Genomic DNA, 19,519 nt, shown 5'->3' with positions numbered 1-19,519 from the left:
TTCTGGCGGCATGATCAAAGCTTCCTTGGCATGCCAAAGTGCTGCATCTTTGTCTTCGCACGCTTGAATACCGATCAAGAATTAACGCCGTGTGAATTTGTTTCGTGAGTGCAAAGTGCATGAAGATGCATGTGCCTCTGGAGCAGCATTTTACTTTACTCTTACGACTGTATTTGTAACTTGCGGCACTTGCAGTCCAGAAACGGGCATGATCCAGTGGCGACAAAGGAGGGGTAGGAGGCTATGACGACGGCGACAGATTGCACTCAACCATATGGACGGGCCACGTTTGAAAAACTTCAGATATCGCCGCTTCATACTCTTGCCTTCGAAAACCTACCTTCTTCCACAGCATTGCTCTATTTGTGCTGCCATGTGATCCATTTGAGTAGATTTGGAACATAGCCATGGTTAATACATAATAGCAACCACCGATTTCGTGTCCTATTGATAGCAACTCGCTGGAACAGCTGGGTGATAGAGAAGACGCCTATGTGCGACATACCTTCAAAGCTCTGCCATGGCATCGATTCTTGATAAGTATCCAAGCGTGAAAAGGCACAGAGACGCAGCAGTTTGGCAGGCTAAGGAAGCTTTGATCACGCCGCAAGACCGGCGAGACTCTACGTTCGACAAGTTGTGCCTTTTTCTTGCGGTGCCGCGCTGTTGCAAAAAATTTCATGCGTTTTCAAAGGAAATTCTCATTGTCTACACATTGCGAGCGTTTGGCGCTCCTTTCACTAAACAGAGGGGAGCGCCGCCGGAGACTGACACTCGAGCGTGCTCTTTGTGCTCCGATCATTTCTTGGAGCACAAGTGACTTCTTTGCGCTCCGTGATGTCACGTCCACAAACAAGATGGCTGTGCTATTGTTGAGATTGTTGAAACAAAAGGCGTAGCCGGACAGCTGCTCCTTTTCAGTCCATTAGTGGTTAATCCAGCAGGTAAAAACAATTTGATTTGAAAGCCAAGACAGAAATTAGCATTCCGGAAAAGGTTTGTTCATGTGCCTTGCCTGAGAACAAAGTGATCTATCGAACGAGCGTGCTGATAGCTCGGCGACAGAAAAGTTGCCGAGAAGACAGTGGGACGGCTGCCCTTTTTAAACTGCTTAGTCCAGCTGCAGCGAATAAAGATACTTAGATTGGAAAGCCGAAGCATCAGTTAGCATTGCGGGAAAGGTTTGTTCGTGCATCTCGCCTGAAAACGAATTCATCTATTGAATGGAAGGTTACCGACAGCACAGCGACAGAAAAGTTGTTGAGATGAGAAGACAGTCGGAGCGCTGCCCTTTCTAGGATGCTTTGCCCAGAGAATCAAGATACTTCGAATGGAAAGCCGAAACATCATGTTCATGTCTCGCCTGAAACGAATTGACGTGCTATCTATTGAACGACAGTGTTCCGGTATCGGCATAGCACATCAACAGCTTCCATCGCATTCCGTCTCGCTGCAATACGGAACCACGAAATATCTGGCAAGTGTGAGGGTTTCGTGCGTCGACAAACGGGTTCAAGAATGTTGTCTTTAATTCAAATATAAACAGCTTGCACGGTCAATAAATAGATCAGCCAAGGTGCCTTTCCCCGCACGTGCTCGAAGCGAGTCTCCAAACCTCTCAGAAATACTTAAACGTTCGCAGAAACTTCATAACGTCGCCGTCTCTTTGACTTTGTACCCTGCCGCTCTACACTGGCTTTAATTAATTTACCACCGAAATAATTTTGGCTTCTCCCACCCGTATCCACGGGATGCCAGGTTCGTCATAACCGTGCGGTGGGAAGGAGCTTGTGCGGCTCGTCAATAGATTCGGTGTGTCGCGCTCCTGTAGGCCATGCGCCGTTTAGTTGCTGTGCCTGGAGTATGAAACCCGGAGTGTCAGAGTAGGAGTAAAGGAGTGTGGACTTAAAGGGGAGCTGCAATAATACTTAAGAGTCTACCTCTTTTGCGGTTCCCACGTCTCTTTGGGTTCGGGCAAGCCAGCGGGCACGGAGAGAATAACTAAATATCAGTGAGTCATATTTTAACCGGACGACGCGGAAACCTCCTCCACCTACAAGGGCGACCCGCGTTGCCGAAAGCGCGGAATATGCGACGTCTTTGGTCCTGGGCTTACTACTGGTCAGAGCCGCTAAAAGCTTTTTTTTTAGTCGATACAAAATATAAGTGTCGCGAACCGTTTCAATTATGTATGAAAGTAGTTTTTGTTCAGTATTTTAGATCAGAAAAGAAACAAATGCAGTTTATAAAGTATGGAAACAAGAAAAGACCCGTCGACAAACCCGCCACCAAGCGGTGAAAAAAACGGCGCATACAGTAAAACCTCGTTATGACAAAGTTGAAGGAGCGGTCGTAATTATTTCGTTATAACCATTAGTTTGTTATAGCCAATGTCCATTTCTTCCCACTATTAGCAAGCAAGGGAAATTATGATTGCTCTGTTATATCTATTAGTTTGTTATATCCCGTTTTGTTAAACGAGGTTTTACGGTACTAGAAAGGCGTAGTGGGACGAGGCTCCGACGAACAATGGGCTTAGAAAGGTCCTGGATGTATGCGGTGGCGCTGCGGTCGTATACCGGCTCGAGGATCCGACCGGTTCCGAGCGTTCCCAAGGCTTTCGGCGCGGGCTTGGCTGGCGATTTGACCCTTTGGCGGTATGACAGCGCGAAGTGGCTCCCGTTCTGAACTGATCTTTACCTCGTGTTTGCCGTCGTTTGTGGCCAATGAAGTGTTATGCCGAATTAGTCTTTAATCGCGCGGCAAATGCAATGCGAGCTGCCCTGGCCGCCCGCTTCATACAGCCTAGTCAACACGTGCTTTAGTGGCACCCTCTCGAGCCGTCGACACTGAGTGCGGCAGCCGTGAGCGCTCGATGAGCTCACTACTTCACGGCCACTCAAGTCAGGACCTACGACGTCATGAAGGATGTTATTTTTTGCTTGTTTTTGTAAGTCTAATTTGCCTATAACTTTTAAAATAAAGCAAAATTTAAGAAAAGAAAAGTTTCTTTAAATTACTACGTTCAGTGCGCTCAGGTTCAGTCCAAATTAAAAACCAGTCAAAAAGTTATTGCAGGGCCACTTTAACGCTCCCAATGACGACAAACGAGCAAAAAACATGTCTTCAGCACGCTGCCGGCCAGCCTCTGCAACGCTCCAAAAGGTTCATTTTCCGTGTCCCAAGATGGTCGTTCGGCAGTCGCAATCACGGAGCGGGGAAGCGCAATTTAGCAATCGTCGTAGAGATCAGTAAAAAAATGTGGAATGCATACCCTCCTAGCATCCATCAGGTAGGGATAAGCATTCTCTGCAGTCTATATGCCCATCAATATCAACGCATGTAGCCATTTGCAGGCAGTCGCATCCATTCGAAGATCAATCTGGCCTTCGTCAGGCACCAGCTTTCGCTCTCAGCACACAGCCACTGTTGGTGGGCTTCGAGGCTGCTCGCATCTTCACCCTCCACAGGTGGGGCAGCCCCGGTCTGTAAATGTAGAATATGAATATGGCAGGTATTATTTGATAACACTTTATGTTTTGGCCGTGTAAAGAAAATCTGCATTCCATTTTCTAACATATCTGTTATGAAATAACAAGGTCAGGTGGAACGGCTCGAGTTCGCTGACTGAAAGACAGAGGGCTTAGCCTGAACCAATATCCTAGCAGCCTTCGATATTGGTGTGGGGGGAGAGAAGGCTGAACCTTTAAAGATGTCTTCAAATGATTCTCTAATTGCTTAACTCCAAAGTTTCAGGCTGCTGCACTTCAACGTTCTGAACTTTTTTCAACATATATTTGCGCTGTCGCTAACCATGTTCCATTTGCCAATTTTTTACACGCCCCTTCTCCTCCAATCAGAACAGCACGAGAGTCCGCCGTGAACAGACTTGGCATCATCGTGCGTCATATATCCCCGATGATTGCCTTCCCCACTAAGATGCATTAAAGCCAAGGCTCGAGCACAAGCTCATAGCATCGCTAGATGGTCGCACTGCACGAACCCTCGTGCAGCTTGAGTATCTACTAGTACTGGTAAAAGCGAGCGAGTTGGAAATGAATACTTAAAATCGAAAGAATAAAGCGCGAGGGACAAGCACAGGACAACCACGTAAAGCCTGGTTCAAACCGTTGCGTTTGACCGCGTTGCGGCTGCGAGAAACCAGGACATTTCTGCTGCTTATATCGCGTGCCAAGATGATTCTCTGAATTGGAATCCACGCTTCATACGAAGCACAGATGTGCCGGTGACTCGTTTTCGGTTCTAAACGCAACGCAGACAAACACACTCAAACGCAAGTGTCGGAACCGACCTTTACGGTACAGGCTCACAGTAAAGCTGTGATCCCGAACCGTCTCGCACGTCTAGCCTTCGCTTTAGTACATCTCAGGATGAGAAGGAATGCATCATAATAGAACCAATGTGGTCTCACCATTCTGAGCAGAAGTGCGTGAGTAACCGATGCTATTTTCGTGGTCGCTTGCACGTAAACAACCAAGGAGCTTGTACTTGTACACAACGCCGGCATTCATCTGGCTTGAAAACAACTTGAGCGTTGGCTTGGCTTGGATGTCAGCTGCCCATTGTGCTTACTTGAACTCCACGAAATCCTCTAAATTGAGCAGGCTGCTTCTTGACTTCTGCTGTCGGCGCGTATGTCTGCAATTCGGCGGTTTCCGAGTTCGACGACTCGGAAATCATGGGTGTGCCACCGCAACACCCTCTTAACACGATTTCGGTAGCCGTAGGGTGTAAAAAGGATGTACGAAGGGTGTAGGCCTTTCCGTACACCCTTCAATATTCAAAAATCATGTAAAAATGGTGTAGGAAGGGTGTGAGCTCGGAAAAACACCCTTTTAACACGAACATGGGTGTTGAAATTTTTAGTGTGTATGATATGCACTTTCTAGGAAATGGACACCCTCTCGTGGCAGGTTAAGGGAGAGACGGAGACTCTCAAAACGAAGACTCAAGTGTCGAATAACAGTTGGTTTATGCTCGAAAGTACGATAAAACTTAGACTCTCGAATACTATTGTGGGCTGGATGGCTGGGTTCTGATAACACCTTGTAGGCATAAACCAGACTTAGATACTGCCGATTTTTTTCAAGTGACATTTAGTGACAGGTAGGAGATGTTCTGAAAGCACCCGTCGCAAGGCGCAACCCAATGTGATGTACAGGGTCAAGCATTTTTAAGGCAGACGGCCGAGGAGACGCCAACTCAACAGACCTATAATCAAGGCGCGATCGTACAAGAGAGAAGTACAAACGAAGTAGACACTTCCTATCAAAACGCCAAGACTTGTGTGAGAGGACTTTAAGAATGTTCAATGTCTGCATACATTTCTGCTTTAGCCATTTGAGACGGGAGACAAAACTAAGCTTACTGTCAAATATCAATCCCAGTAACTTACGCTCAGTTCTAACTTCGATGGCATATCCATTTAACATGAGAGAGGGCTCTAACCAGAAACCCCGCCGCAAAGAAAATGGAACACAAATAGTTTTTTCTGGAGAGAACTTAAAACCATTCTCGTTAGCCCATTTAGTCATTTTATTTATGGCTAGTTGTAGCTGCCTTTCACAACTAGACATATTACATGATGCTACAGAAATCTGAATGTCATCTACGTATAATGAATATGATACTGAGGAAGGTATGACACGACAAAGAGAGTTAATTTTTATGGCGAAGAGGGTGACACTCAGTACTCCACCCTGAGGAACACCATTCTCCTGGAGAAAGCTGTTGGATACTGTCGTGCCTAACCGTACACGAAAGAAACGTCCACTAAGATAGTTTTTTATACAATGAAGTAATCTGCCGCGTACTTCATACAGCAACAAGCCCCGTAGGATGCCATGCCTCCAAGTGGTATCGTAAGCCTTTTCCAAATAAAAAAAGACAGATACGCAATGCTGCCTATTCACAAACGCCTCTCGTACAACAGTCTCCAGCCGGACTAAATGGTCCATGGTAGAACGTCCTGATCGACACCCACATTGATCTACATTCAAAATATTGTGTTGCTCCAGGAAATAAACAAGACGCTTATTAATCATCCTTTCAAACGTTTTCCCCAAGCAACTAGTCAGTGCAATCGGCCTGTAACTTGTAGGAAGTGAAGGATCCTTTCCAGGCTTTAGCAACGGAATTACTTCTGCCTGCTTCCAATCGGCGGGGAAGTGTGCATCGTTCCATAGTTCATTGAAATATGTCAGGAGGGCTGAGAGTGACGCCTCCGATAAATGGCGGATCATCTCATAATGTTCAAAATCCGGAAGCATTCATTCCCCGGTCCTGATCATCTCGATCAGGACCGGGGGATGAATGCTTCCGGATTTTGAGAGCCATTTGAAGCTCAACCATTGTAAACGGCTGATTATATGGTGCAGAGGCTCCTCCTGCCAAGCTGACTTTCGTTCTTTCTGCATCTGCTTTAAACTTCAGAAACGCTGGAGAGTAATGAGATGAATTTGAAACGGCTGCAAAATGAGCACCCAACACATTTGCCTGGTCATGTAAAGAGCTTACAGAGGGAAAAAGAGGGACTGTAAAGCAGCGGTATTTGCCTTCGACCTTGTGCAGTCGGTCCCACACTTCCTTTGCTGGGACATAACAGCTTATAGAGGACAGATAGCCTCTTCAGGACTTCCTCTTGGCCTGTTTCCTGGTCCAACGAGCTTGGGCCTTATTTCGCTGAAACTCTATCAAATTCATGAATGTCGGATATCTGCGAAATATACCCCATGCCTTCTCCTGTTTTTTCTTAGTATTGGAACAATCATCATTCCATTATGGTTTACACTTTTTGGAGATGCTAGAGGAGGTTTGAGGGATGGAGCCAAAAGTGGCATTAGTGACCTGTTGTGTAATGTATGTGGTGGCTTCATCGTGTCTTAAGGACAAGAACATGCAAGGCTTAAGCTCTGCATTTAGGTTGAATTGACTCCAGTCTGCCTTGTCAAGTTTCCAACGAGGGGTACGTTTCATTAGGCTTGGAACTGAAACAAGACTCTCCAGAATGATCGGAAAGTGGTCACTTCCAAAAGGATTATCCAAGACTTTCCATGTAAGTGAAGAAAACACTGAAGGGGATGAGATGGAAAGATCGATAGATGTAAATGAATTGTGAGCTGCACTGAAAAAGGTTGGTTTTCTCTTACTCATAAGGCACAGCCCAGATGTTAATAAAAACCGCTCACGGACTCCACCACGTGAGTCTTGGCGGGCGCTACCCCATAAGGGGTGGTGAGCATTAAAATCTCCTAAAAGTAAAAAAGGGTGAGGAAGCTGTGCAACAAGTCTTTGGAGATCATTAAGATGCAGTGGAATGTTTGGTGGTATATAAATAGAGACAACAGTGATGAGGCGATCCAAAAGAAGGCGCACAGCCACTGCCTCAAGAGGTGTGCAAAGAGGAACGTGCGAGCATGCGACTCCACTTTGAACAGCCACATCTACTCCACCTGATGTATTTGATGAAGGGCGTTCTTTTCTAAAAAAACTGATGGCGACGTAACACTGAATTATGATGATCATTAAGATGCGCCTCTTGTAAGGAGAGATCTATAGGACGTAATTCGTCCATAAAAAAATTGACATCATCAATATTTCGTAAAAGACCGCGGCAGTTCCACTGCATATAAGTAAATTTAGACATTATTCTAAACACAGTTAAAACATTAGTAAATCAGTAAAAGTAGTAAAGAACAAGTAAAAGTAAAACCTTGACTTTGCCGCGCAGGGCAAGAAAGAATGTCCTACGTCACTTTGGAAGGGTTACTGTTTTTTTTTTTCTTTTTTTCTCTTATGCTTAGATTTAGCTGTCTGCCAGTTCATGTCGTCTTGATCAGACGCTGGCGCAGACACCTCACTGCTGTCATTCATTGCCTCCGCCTCTTGGGACGGGGCTTTGGGTAAAGCTTTGGGTTGGCTCGGGGCGCGGGGCTGCAGGCCATGGCCACGGCCTGATCCAGCAGAAGAGGCAGCAGGTGTTTTGGGCAGGGCACTGCCCGATTCCACCCGTTTGTGTCCCTTTGTCGATGTAGGAGCGACAGAAGAGACATGCCGCTCCTTGGAAGAGGATGCTCTCTCCGACGAGTGCGGACGAGAGCGTCGACTTCTTTCCCTGGAAGGGGAGCTCGGAGTGCGGACGGGCACGACAGCTGCCGTTGCCGGCCCATCCTGAGAAGGGGGGGCAGCCTGTGCACACTCTCCGCCAGAACGGAGAGGCTGCTGCCCTGAAGGTGCAGGGCGGTTAGCACTCTGGCTGGAGTGGTCGGGAGACCGACCTGCTGAAAGTGCATGCCCAGGCAGCTGAATCTTCAGCTTGGGCGTGGGGGACTGCAGTGGCTTCCGATTGTCTGGAAAAGACGTCTGGGTTGCCACTGCCACTTTCAGTGGTGCAGGCCCCCGCAGCACCACCTCTGCAAAGCCGCCATTTTGCAAGAACGCAAAGCGACGGCGTGCCTCTGGATAAGAGAGATTTGCCTTCACTTTCAAGGTAAGAATAGCTTTTTCATCTTTCCACGTTTTACAAGAGCGGGAATACGCGGGATGGGGACTGTTGCAGTTGACGCAGTTGGCGTCGTTAGAGCATGTATCTGCTTGATGGTTAGCCTGACCGCACTTCGCACAAGTGGTTTGCCTCGGCAGTTCTGGGATCCATGACCAAATCTCTGACAGTTAAAACACCTGCGAGGATTTGGCACGTAGGGCCGCACTCTACAGTGAAGGTACCCAGCCTTCACAGCCTCTGGCGATGTAGTGGATTCAAAGGTAAGAACTATGGGCTTCGTTTTCCGTTCTTGGCCGTCGCGGCGCAAGGAGATACGCCTTGCCGCTACAACGCCTTGGTCGGAAAGTCCCTCAACTATTTCACTGTCTGAGGAGTCAAGAAGGTCATCCTCAGAAATAATCCCTGGATGGTATTAGGGTGCGGTGAGGTGTAACTGTGATTTTCTGGTCAGATATGAAACTTAAAGCAACAAGGGCAGCACTCAGCTGGCTCGATTCGATTTCAACAAGCAGGTCGCCAGAGGGCAATTTCTTGGCCTTGAATTTCTTTCCGACAGTAGATTCAAGTATCTTGGCTACAAGGAAGGGAGAAAACTTTGATAGTGGTTTTTCAGTTTCAGAGTGCAGAACCAAGAACTTTGGGAACCTAGCAGGAGTAGATGGCGTGTTGACTGTGGTTGGAACTTTGGTGCGGCCCCTTTTCGGGGGCCGATCGAGGAAGGGTTTTGCACGAGAACCCATGACATGGGGAGGAACATTCAGTGCCCGAGTGCACCGCCTACCACGGAGCCCAAGAAGGGGGTAGGTAATGTGCCATAGCAAAAAAGGCTTGGCTGACACAATTACACTACCAGTGCTGCCCGGGCACTATACCCTAGTGTGGTTGCAGGGACAGGACCTGTTATCACTCAAGGTTGGCCCTTGCCGCCTGAGAAGGTGAAAAAGGAAGGAAGAGAGGTAGAAGAAAAGAGAGAGAGCTGGAAGGAAAAGTGAAAGAAGGAAGAAGAGGGTAGAAGAGGCGACTGACTGAATCATCCTGGTCGGGCCAAGCCAGGACACCCGTCTACGAGAAGCAGAGGCCGAAGTGGTGTATTGCCTCGCCCGGGGGGCCCTGAAGGGTCCAAACATACCCCGGGCTCAGCTCAACCACCAGGGTCCCCTTTTCCCCGGACACGGGTTAAGCCACGCACAGCCAGACGTGGGTGGGCGAACCCACATGGCTCGGGGCTCGTAGTGACGCCACTCACCAAGCACCTACTAACGTAGGTGCCCCCTGCGAGTGGGTATGGTGGCCCACGTGGCTAGGGTCCGTGGTGACGCTACTCAATAGGCACCTAGCACCTAAGGTGCAGGCGCCCTCTGCGGGGCTCGGGGTACGTGGAGACGCCACTCTCCAAACACCTGCTTTCACAGGTGCCCCCTGCGGGGAGGTTTCTGATTAGATGTTTGCAAAAAAACCTAACTGTCGCAGTGGTAGTGAGTATTAATTGCTTGATTTTGGCAATAGCTACGATGGTTTCCAATCACAAAACCAAATCCTATGATTGTTCAGGATTGCTCTTCACTCGCAGCGAGAAATATGTCATTGTCAAATTACTGGAGACTTCTGTGTCATATCAAGATCGAGCACATTTGCTCACTTTAAAAGATGGGAAACTTTTTGCTGTGAGCTCTTTATTTGGCATTGTTGTCAGCGATTCACGCGTCTGTTCGCGAGGGGTAAAAATGAGCCTAAATATTTTTCGATTCACTGAGGATGAGCGATGGAGCGATCCGCTCTGGTTTCCCGTTTCGTTTAGCAGTGACGCACTCCTAAATTTAAGTGATAATATTAAAAACGAATGCAGGTTCTCGATGAAGACTCAATACCAAAGAGCTGAGCTGTTTTTCTTGACCTCATTGCTTAGTTTCCTTTAGTTGCAAGACACCGTCGTTGGTCATTACTTATATGCTTAATTATATAATCAAATTCGAAATGATTGTCAATTTAGCGTGGAGGCATTTAAGTCAAGGAGAAGAAAAATAGAGGAAACACGAGTTTTTAGTGTCGCAGTGTTGAACTCCACGTACCGTTTTTTGAAAGGAGGCGCTGAAAATGCTCGCTGTTTTCATATGACCCTATCAGGCACGTAATGGCCAATCAAGCAATTCAACTTTTTTTTCTACGCTCCACGCCTGTGGCTGTACGGCGTAAGGATTGTGAGTATACGCCAAGAAGATCGAAAAGGATTACGAACCTAGAGATTTTATGTAAATTTATCGAAGTGTTTTTGCAAGGACGCATATCATCTCCCTCGTCGCACGTAACCTTAACGTCTTATCCCGTTTTGTTGTTCATTTCTTTGATTCTTTTGTGCAAAATAGAGAGAAATTTCGGCTGTATTTTCTACTGTCTTTTGAATAAAAATGAACGCAAAAGGACAAGCATTGCATATTTTTTGTGTATGTGTCACTTTCGTTGCTTTACTAGGTTTCTGCTGCTTTGCTGCTGGTCTCGCTTTTCAGTGCTGGCTTGTGTGCGTTTCAACGCACATTAACCAGCATTGAAATGCGAAAACCAGCCGCGAAGCAGCAGAAGCCTAGCAAAGCAACGCGCAAACCGGGCAAAGAAACAAAAAAATCTACAATATATATATATTGTTTAAATCTAGGTGGCGCAAGCTACCGCCCATTAATAAAAACACAATGGTGCTGCCATGCAGTTTCGGTTTTGGTTTCGCTGTGCCGCCAAAGGGTTTTCTGTTTTTAGACAGTTTATTTTCTTAAAGATTTACAGATTTGTTTTAAAAAAGCCGTGAAAGTCACACTTATGCGGCTTGTGCAGGTAAGCTATACGGCCAAGTGGACATTATCTGCATGGCTAATTTTTTGCGATCAGTTGGCTAATTAATTATAGTTCCTTAACTCACTTTTTAATTAGTGAAAATTGACATATGGTTCCAATTAGAATTTTGCTGAGCCGCATGGAAAACCACTAATTCAACTCTTTAGGACGACTTGCAGCTCGTGGGAAACTCGAAGGCGCGCCAAAGTTACCACTCATGAAGCAGGCGCAAAGCTAGCAGTGGCTGAAGGCGGATAAGATTATCATCGCGTTCAGATGCTGCACGTGCGTCGACAGCTCAGCAACTCGTCATTTCGTCATTTTCCACCGGGGTGATAAGCGCTGGAAAGGTCTATAGGGTTTCAGAGAAATGAGCCAGAAGTTTGTGGTTCGATTTAATGTCCCGAAGTAAGAGTTTCCTAAAGTAGCGACAGTTTTTGAAGCGCCCACTCCGTTACGGTGCTGGTTTTAGGAATCGAATGGTGGCGCACAGCAGAGGTTGGAACTGAATGCCGCCATTTTGTGCTAGCGGAATGTGCTTTGTCATTTGGATTGGTTGCCCTTACTTGTTAAAGAAGTAACCAAGGGAATTTAGTTCAATTCCCTCCTATGAACACCGCGTTTTGTTAGCACAACTGGCCGTGTTAGCAGAGTGTTTGTTACAGCATTTCCTATCACGCTAGGCTTGGTAACGAGCTTAAAATAAGTTCTGTGTTAAAAAAATACGCGAGAGGTTACCAATTGATCACTCACATGTCGCAATCGCAACTCCCGCAGCAAAGATGCTCACTGCTCCTTGTACTTGCTGTGAGAGAAAAAGGGTAATACATTAAGACAAATCCATTCAGTTCTTCAAATTAAAAGAAAGAAAAACATATGTCGTGAGCGTCATACTTTTTTTTAGCAGTTAATTTAAATTGCGTTAAATTGCTTCACATCCTCTCACGCAACAATTGCAAATGGCATCCACGCCACATAAAATTTACTTTCAAAGGAGTTTGCGAAACTGTGTCAGCTCTTTCGATACCTTTTGTTTCTAATTTACGTGTTTCGAGTACATGAAGGAATAACACATAGTATCTTTTGCAAAAAATAGGTATACCCGCCAATATAAAGTTTAATTGCATATTTAATGACTTTTTGTGAGATAAATAACAGAGATAGCGCGTGAAGAACCCTAAAGGTGAATTACCAGGCCTCTGGCTGTCAAACATGTCTGAAGGGGGGATGTGTGGCTTTAGAGTAATTTTCTAATTGATGGAAGAGTACTTATCATATTATACATTCATATAACACATTCCCCACATATTCTAAATATGCAATCAGATATTAGACTTTTGGAGTAGGGGGCCCCAAAGCTTGGTAGCCCCAAATTAATAGGGGCTCACCAGTGCGCAGGCGCAGCACCCGAACTCCGTTTGGGGTTTTGGGTTGGTGCTCGCCCCCAACGCAAAATTCGAGAAATAGCGTGGGGCGCGCATTTGCTTGGGGTCGGGTTGCGTCGGCAAACATGGCGGTGCCCTTTCCGCTCGCTTCGGAGAAAATTCGTCATGGTCGCTGCAGTATTAGCCAATTTTATTGTCAATGAATGGTGCAACCGGCTTTCGCTTTGCTTTATCTCGCTTAAGCCACAAAGAATGAGCGGTGAGCTCACACCATTTTAATGATCGTCCCTGATTCTGGTCGTTCCTAAGCCTAAAGAGACGCGGTAACCGCTGACATGGCAGCGTATTGCTACTCCGTGGCTACGAGTGGATTTCGTTCGTGGCACGATACCTGCAGCTTGAGAACAAGTATCTTGAGGCTTCAAAGTCGCGCCAGCTCAGATCTAAGTAGAGCAGCTGCTCGCAGAGTATGCTAGTTTGCGTTCATATCAGCTTCGGCATAGTTGAAGACCTAAATCTTTGGCGACAGAAGGTCGAAGCGCACACGAACGCCCAGAAAATCTGAGAAAGAGCGCCAAATTAGAACGCGTTACGGATTGGATTGTTTTGTGAATACAAGCAACATTTATACTGATTTTAGATTGGCTCTTGTTTTAGCCGGCTTGATGGAGATTTACCTTAAAGGGCAACTCCACTCAATTCCGAAGATTTCAGGATAATGATTGATTTCGAATTAAAAAGCCCTAGTAAAACACACTACGTCGTTTGCTTCGCGAAAAATGGGATATATATTTTTAAATCTGATTTTAAACACGAGCGGAAATCGAAACCAAAACTTCGGCTCCGCCCGGCAACATTGGCCTCGGGTCGCCAAGTACATGACCATTACGTGGTACGAGATGTCACGTGATCCTCGGCCCAACGACGGGCGGGATTGGGGCGGGCGTGTGGCAGGCGCGAGTGTCGTCTGCACCGCACTCTTCGCCACGTTTTGGTGTCTACGGCATTCGACGACGTCTGCACAACTGCGGCATAAGTGTGCGCGTACGTGGTGTCCGTAGTGTGGACGAAACTCCGAGAGACAATAATAACTATCGCTGAGACGACGACGGCGGTTGTGACGCGGAAGACGGCGGTAAAGCGGGACCACGGCGAGCGGCCGGACGGCTCCCAACAAACGCGCTGCGCAGGCGCATTACGCCAATCACGTGGACACTGCTGAGCGCCGGGAGGCAACGTTGCTGACGTCATGTGCTACGCTCGCCCGGAGAAGTGAAAACAAGCAAAAGGGGGCCATGTAGATGGCGTTTAGCTCAATGTTGGCTCCGCTCATGCCGTAGCCTTGACTGCGCTGTTGGTTGCGCCTGAATTCGCCCGCTCAAGTCAGCCGATTTCGGCAACTTGGCGAGTTGCAAAGTTTATCGGACCGTTTAAGAAACATTTACACAGAACTGCATCGTAAGATTTCACGTGTGGTCTTCCTAGGCGATACTGAAGAGGACTGCATTGTTTTTTCAAAACGAAAAATGAAGTGAAGTTGCCCTTTAACGATTATTTGTAAACAAAGAGTACTTGCTAAGCGCACACGTTTTAGGTTTTTTTTTATTTTTTTTCATTATTACACTTGTTAGCCACATTGGCGCCGCAAGCGGGAAACGTAAGCGCTCTGTGCTGCGTTGCGAAACCCCTATTCTATAAGCCATCGCCGCCAAGCTTGTTACGTTTGGGTCCCCCGATATCTTGGGGGGACCCAAACGCCCTTACAAAAATATGTAGGGACACTTCTAGGACGTTCTATAGAGCAGCGTCCATAGGCAGAACAAAAGGCATCTATAGGCCGGCCACGACCTCTGTTGCCTCCGTGAAGTCGTCCTATGGCTGCCCTATAGAATATTGGCCAACGGACGTTCTATGGACGTCCTCTTCTATGGATGATGTGTGGTCATCCTATACCCTCTCTATGGTAAGGCGCCATATAAAGTCCATAGGGACTCTATAGGGTGTCTACACAGGGTCTTTACTGTGTCTATAGGGTGCCTGCAGAAAACCCACACGAAGTCTACAAGGAGTCCCTAGGGAGTACACAGGGAAGCCATACAAGGTCTACACAGTGTCCTCATGGGGTCTGCAGAAAAGCCATACAAGGTCTACAGGGAGTCCCTACACGGTCCGCAGAGAAGCCACTCAGTCTGCAGAGGGTCTGCTACGGGGTCCGCACATTCCAACGTTTCTAGAGCAAGTCAGTTGGGAAACGGCTAAAGAGCTTGCTCTGAAAAAGCGGCACCGATCTGTACACGAAAAGCGAACTAATTGCGATCGCAACGCCACCATTCCACCCGCAGCGGCAACTCGGATAACTGCACGAGCGCGTGTGCTGGTTTGGGACTATCGATATTCGACAGCATGTGACAGTTTTGCTTTGGCTTTAATCGCCCACTTTGGCGCCGAAACGTATAGAGGGGTTTCAGGGTTGCCAACCCCCATTTCCCAGGCCGACGCGCCGCGAATTGCAACCAAAGTTAGGACGCACCCAAGTTGGGACGCGCTACCTGAAGTCGCCGGTGAGGCATGGCTGTAAAAAAAAAATATTAATTGTGCCGCAAAACCCTGTAAACTAAAAGTGTATGCAAACATCACGCTCTTGTTATTTTGTACTGATCTCCAATAAAGGTTTCTACAAAAAAAGCTTTTTCCCATTTGTTTTTACGCAAAAACGAGCTTTGTAAAAGTCATCTTAAAGAGTGTAGGGTCCTTAGGGGTCTGCAAAGAAACCATACAAGGTCTATTAGCCCCGAGAACTTTGCGTGGCGCCCCCTTACGGCGAACCGGGGTGACGTCACGGCGAGGAGAGAAGTTTTCCCCGGCTCGCCCCGCTCGCCCTGTGGAGGCTGCGACGACGTCAGCTGTCGGCGCGCTCGTTTCTATTTAATTTTTTTTGGCGTGTTTTTCGTAGGAAGCGTAAATTCTTTTATGTGACTTTATTGAGGTATGGCCTGTAGCTACATACGAAACTTCAACCAACATTTTAAGCACGGATGACAGGGCAGGCAACGCATGAATCACAGCTGGTATATGAAAATAAAGAAATATAACCACAATTGCTGGAGCATCAGTATATATTTACATCTCGCACAATAAATGCTGCTGACGGTCTCAATGAATTGGTAGGTTATGTACACTATTTTTGTTTTGAATCTCTCTTTTTAAACAAGATCGCTGAAGCAGAAAAGTTGCATGCTGCTCGAGCAACATGCTAAATACAATGTGGGCCATGGGGGAGAGAATCGCAAGTAAGACAGCCGAAGTGCAGGGGCAAAGTAAAAACAAGGAACATTTATTATATACATTGCTCGCATTTGACCTTTGCTGGATTCGGATAGTATTTCAATGGACTACGCGGGTGGTATCTGTGGACTAGTTTATATCAACCCTCAAGTAATGTATAACAAATGTAAACGAAGGTGGCTAGCTCGTTATTAGTTTCTTAAGCTCTAAAATTGAGATTTTACTTAAATCGAATTGTCCTGAAGCTAAAATACAGAAGCTTTTCTCACGCAGACTGTCGCCCTTCACAGGTTCCACATTTTCTGCTACCAGTGCCGCATCTACCACTGGACAGACGTTCGAATGCTTCCTTTTACTCCTGTTTTCCTCTGTTGTCAGAGAGTCCAGCTGTACGGAGTTTGGAGGCTGAGGAAGCCTTTGGGGACCTGCAGCAGTGTCTTTTTTAATTGGAAATGATAATTCAGACTAAACGGTGTATTTTTCGAATACCCAAGGCTGGAATAAAGAATGTCAGGGAAAAGTATAAACATTCCAAATTACGGCAGTATTGCTGTGCATATTTTGGGCAGTTCAATACATATCATACAGGCAACCGGGGCAATTCGGCCGTGTTTGCTGCAACCATGCATCCAAACTAATTTCCAGTAATTGTGCATCGTCTAAGACGTATGCTTGCATACGTGTATAAACTATATAATTAATTCACGAAGAAGCTACATTTATGTAAAACAACCCTGTTCACCGAGCATTTCAAAGATCACCAGACGCAGGGCCTTTAAAACATCTGCGAACCAGCGCATGCAGAGTGGCAGCACAGAGTCAGGGTCGCGAGCTAATTTGCCGACCCCCCAAAGGTCCATGATATAAATGCCACTTCAAATGCCTTGAAAGCGGGATGTAATATCGTCCTAAATCATGGACATGCAAGGAACAGAATTCCAGCGTCTGAAACACTTGCGCCACCACTTCACCGACCCCTCGCAATATTGCCTTGTGTCGTGTGGACGGACGGGGAGGTTCATCGGCGGAATTGCCTCCGCCGATAGCTTTTGGGATTTGTAACCCAATTTTAAAGGTAAAAGGGAGAAGCAGGTTTATAAAATGTACAGAAGTACTTCAATATCGGCCTAACTCAACGTCTTGTACACCGGGTAAACGAAGTCCAGGTCCTCGAAGAGCTTGCGGCACACAACGCCAAACCAGGAAACCGGTGCTGGGAAGCGAGCCGATGCGAGATCGCGGAGCGGAGTCCTCCCCCTGACGTCACGATACACCTCACCCAATCAGGGCGCGGCGACCGCAGCGACGCTTGTGTTCACTCTCGGGGCTAATAGGGAGTACGTACGGGGTTCACAGGGAAGCCATACAGTGTCCACACGGGCTCCTTATGGAGTCTGCAGAGAAGCCAAACAGGGTCTGCACGGAGTCCCTACAGGCTCCATAGAGAAGCCACTTTAAGCGATGGTGGTACCGCGGTGTGAGAATCGCACTCCCTAGCTCCTGGATGATTGGCCTCATACTAAAATGGCTTGCCTACACTTTCCTGACGTGAAAAAAAAAAAAAAAAACATACAGTAAGGTTTTGATACTGCGCGTATACAGCATAACTAGAATTACTTACGCGTCGCGCGCAGGCCCAGCCTAGTATACCGCTGTTTTGCGACGATCATCCAGATGACCGCAATTTTGATAGGCACCAGTGCGCCCCCTATGGGTTGTGAAAGTTGCGAGTATCTACGGGGGCCGCAGCGACCCACATATACCTACCTCCCACTGAGAAAGTAAAAACATTATTCCGGCACATACTAAACACTTCCATCTCCACAATGTATATACCCTGAGGTTGGATATGCCTCCAGACATCAATGTAACATATTGATACCCGGAACTTAATTAACAACTCTTTAACTCGGACACCTCGTTACACCTAAAGAAAACGTCTACCCGGCATCACTTTATTAATGTGCCAATATCTTTTTAATAGCTCACACCATAGACAGGCAATAGGATGTCCATAGACTCACCGGGACCATAGAACGGAAATAGGAAGGAATGAAAATCTTTTTCTTTCGCGAAGATCTCTGTAGCGTTGTTGCGTCCATTCTGTGGCAAACCAGTGGTACACAGACGGTCTAAGAACTGTCTACAGGAATCCATAGGATGGACAAAGGGGTAATAGAACGGCAAAAGAATGGACATAGGACGTCCATACATATTTTTGTGGGGGCGTTGGGGCCCCTATCGAAAAACTTTCTACTGAATACCTTCACTAAAACCCGAGTTATGGGAGATCTGTTTAATTTGATTAGGTAATTTGTTACGGGTCGTTAAAAAATTATTCGTAAATTATCAAACTATTTTATGCATCTTCATTCACAAAGGTGTAATTTGTGCGGCGATTCTATCCGAGATCTCACATGAGAGGTTTATGTTACTAAAAAACGATTGTAATTATAGTGTAAAAGACATGCTTGGTCGTTGAGAAAGTAATTAATTGGATAGAACTCTTAAGTTGGAAGACAACTCCATTCTTCTCGAATAAAATGGCACCAAGCGTGTTTATATTGTCCAAGACAAACTTCAGAAAACGCTTGTAAGACATTGGTACTTGTGAAAGAAGTGTGAAAAGAGAAAAAAACACTTGTAGTATGGGCATTTCTACTGAATGTTCATAAAAAACAATACTTCATTTTTTGTGAATTAGATAAAAATATAATATTTTGTACAGAACTGGGTGGGTGTGGCTAAATGTCAACACAGCCATTTTTTCAGAAATGACTTTTCCCCAACTTCTTGCCATTGGAAAACCAGCCCCCCCCCCCCCCCCTCTTTTCAGTACACAACCGCTCTGGAAAACCCGGATGACCAAGTCTGATGAGCAGAAGACGGCGAATTTTTCGCGGCACAGATGAAGTTGGTGCGTAGACTCGGGCACACGGGCCGTTCAAGCTAGAAAAATTACACAGCAGACATGCGAGCTTCCCGTTCGTTCTGCTGTGACTTAAAAGCTGCCATTTCGCATTCCGTCCGCCGCCGCCGACGTACGAGGTACCAGCTAGAAGCAGTGGTTCTCAAACATCGATGTTTTGCGGCCCTTTTGTTGATCGGCAGAGATGCTGAAGGGCCCCGCTCGTGCTCACGAGAGGGGAAAGGTATAGGTTAATTACGATATTGATTTAATAAATGATATGACTAAGGGCTAATGTGAAGTGGACTTTTCTTATTAACATACACAGGAGCAACCTCGCCCGTTGAAACATTTCTTCACGATCTGAAAGTTGGCAACTTTTATTGCCGGGCTTTACTGAGCGGAGCAGGGCTTCGCAGGCTCCTAGAATGCCTTCGCGAACACCAACGGGTCTGTTGACCCCCATTTGAAAACCACTAAGCTAGAGTATCAGCCACTTGCCGTTTTGCGACGGCGCAGGCCTCCCTAACCATAAAAATATTATTTTTAATGATATTAACTCAGGAATAATTAAAATGTTTTTTTTATTAAAAC

The 19,519-nt window shown here is 46.5% G+C and overlaps 1 protein-coding gene across 1 annotated transcript in view; it reads right to left on the bottom strand.

Moving 5' to 3' along the window:
• LOC115317540 (sodium-coupled monocarboxylate transporter 1) overlaps nucleotides 1-19,519 on the bottom strand; it is a 141,413-nt gene that overhangs the window by 89,002 nt on the left and 32,892 nt on the right. Inside the window, exon 3 of the mRNA XM_040218554.1 lies at nucleotides 12,101-12,152. Coding sequence (XP_040074488.1) covers nucleotides 12,101-12,152 — 52 coding nt within the window. The remainder of the gene's footprint in view (nucleotides 1-12,100; nucleotides 12,153-19,519) is intronic.

Source organism: Ixodes scapularis, unplaced genomic scaffold (genome assembly GCF_016920785.2).
Source record: "Ixodes scapularis isolate PalLabHiFi unplaced genomic scaffold, ASM1692078v2 ptg000044l_1__unscaffolded, whole genome shotgun sequence".
In the NCBI taxonomy this organism is placed as follows: domain Eukaryota; kingdom Metazoa; phylum Arthropoda; class Arachnida; order Ixodida; family Ixodidae; genus Ixodes; species Ixodes scapularis.
The sequence above is the reverse complement of the archived record's forward strand: the minus strand, read 5'-3'. Positions and strand labels throughout refer to the sequence as shown.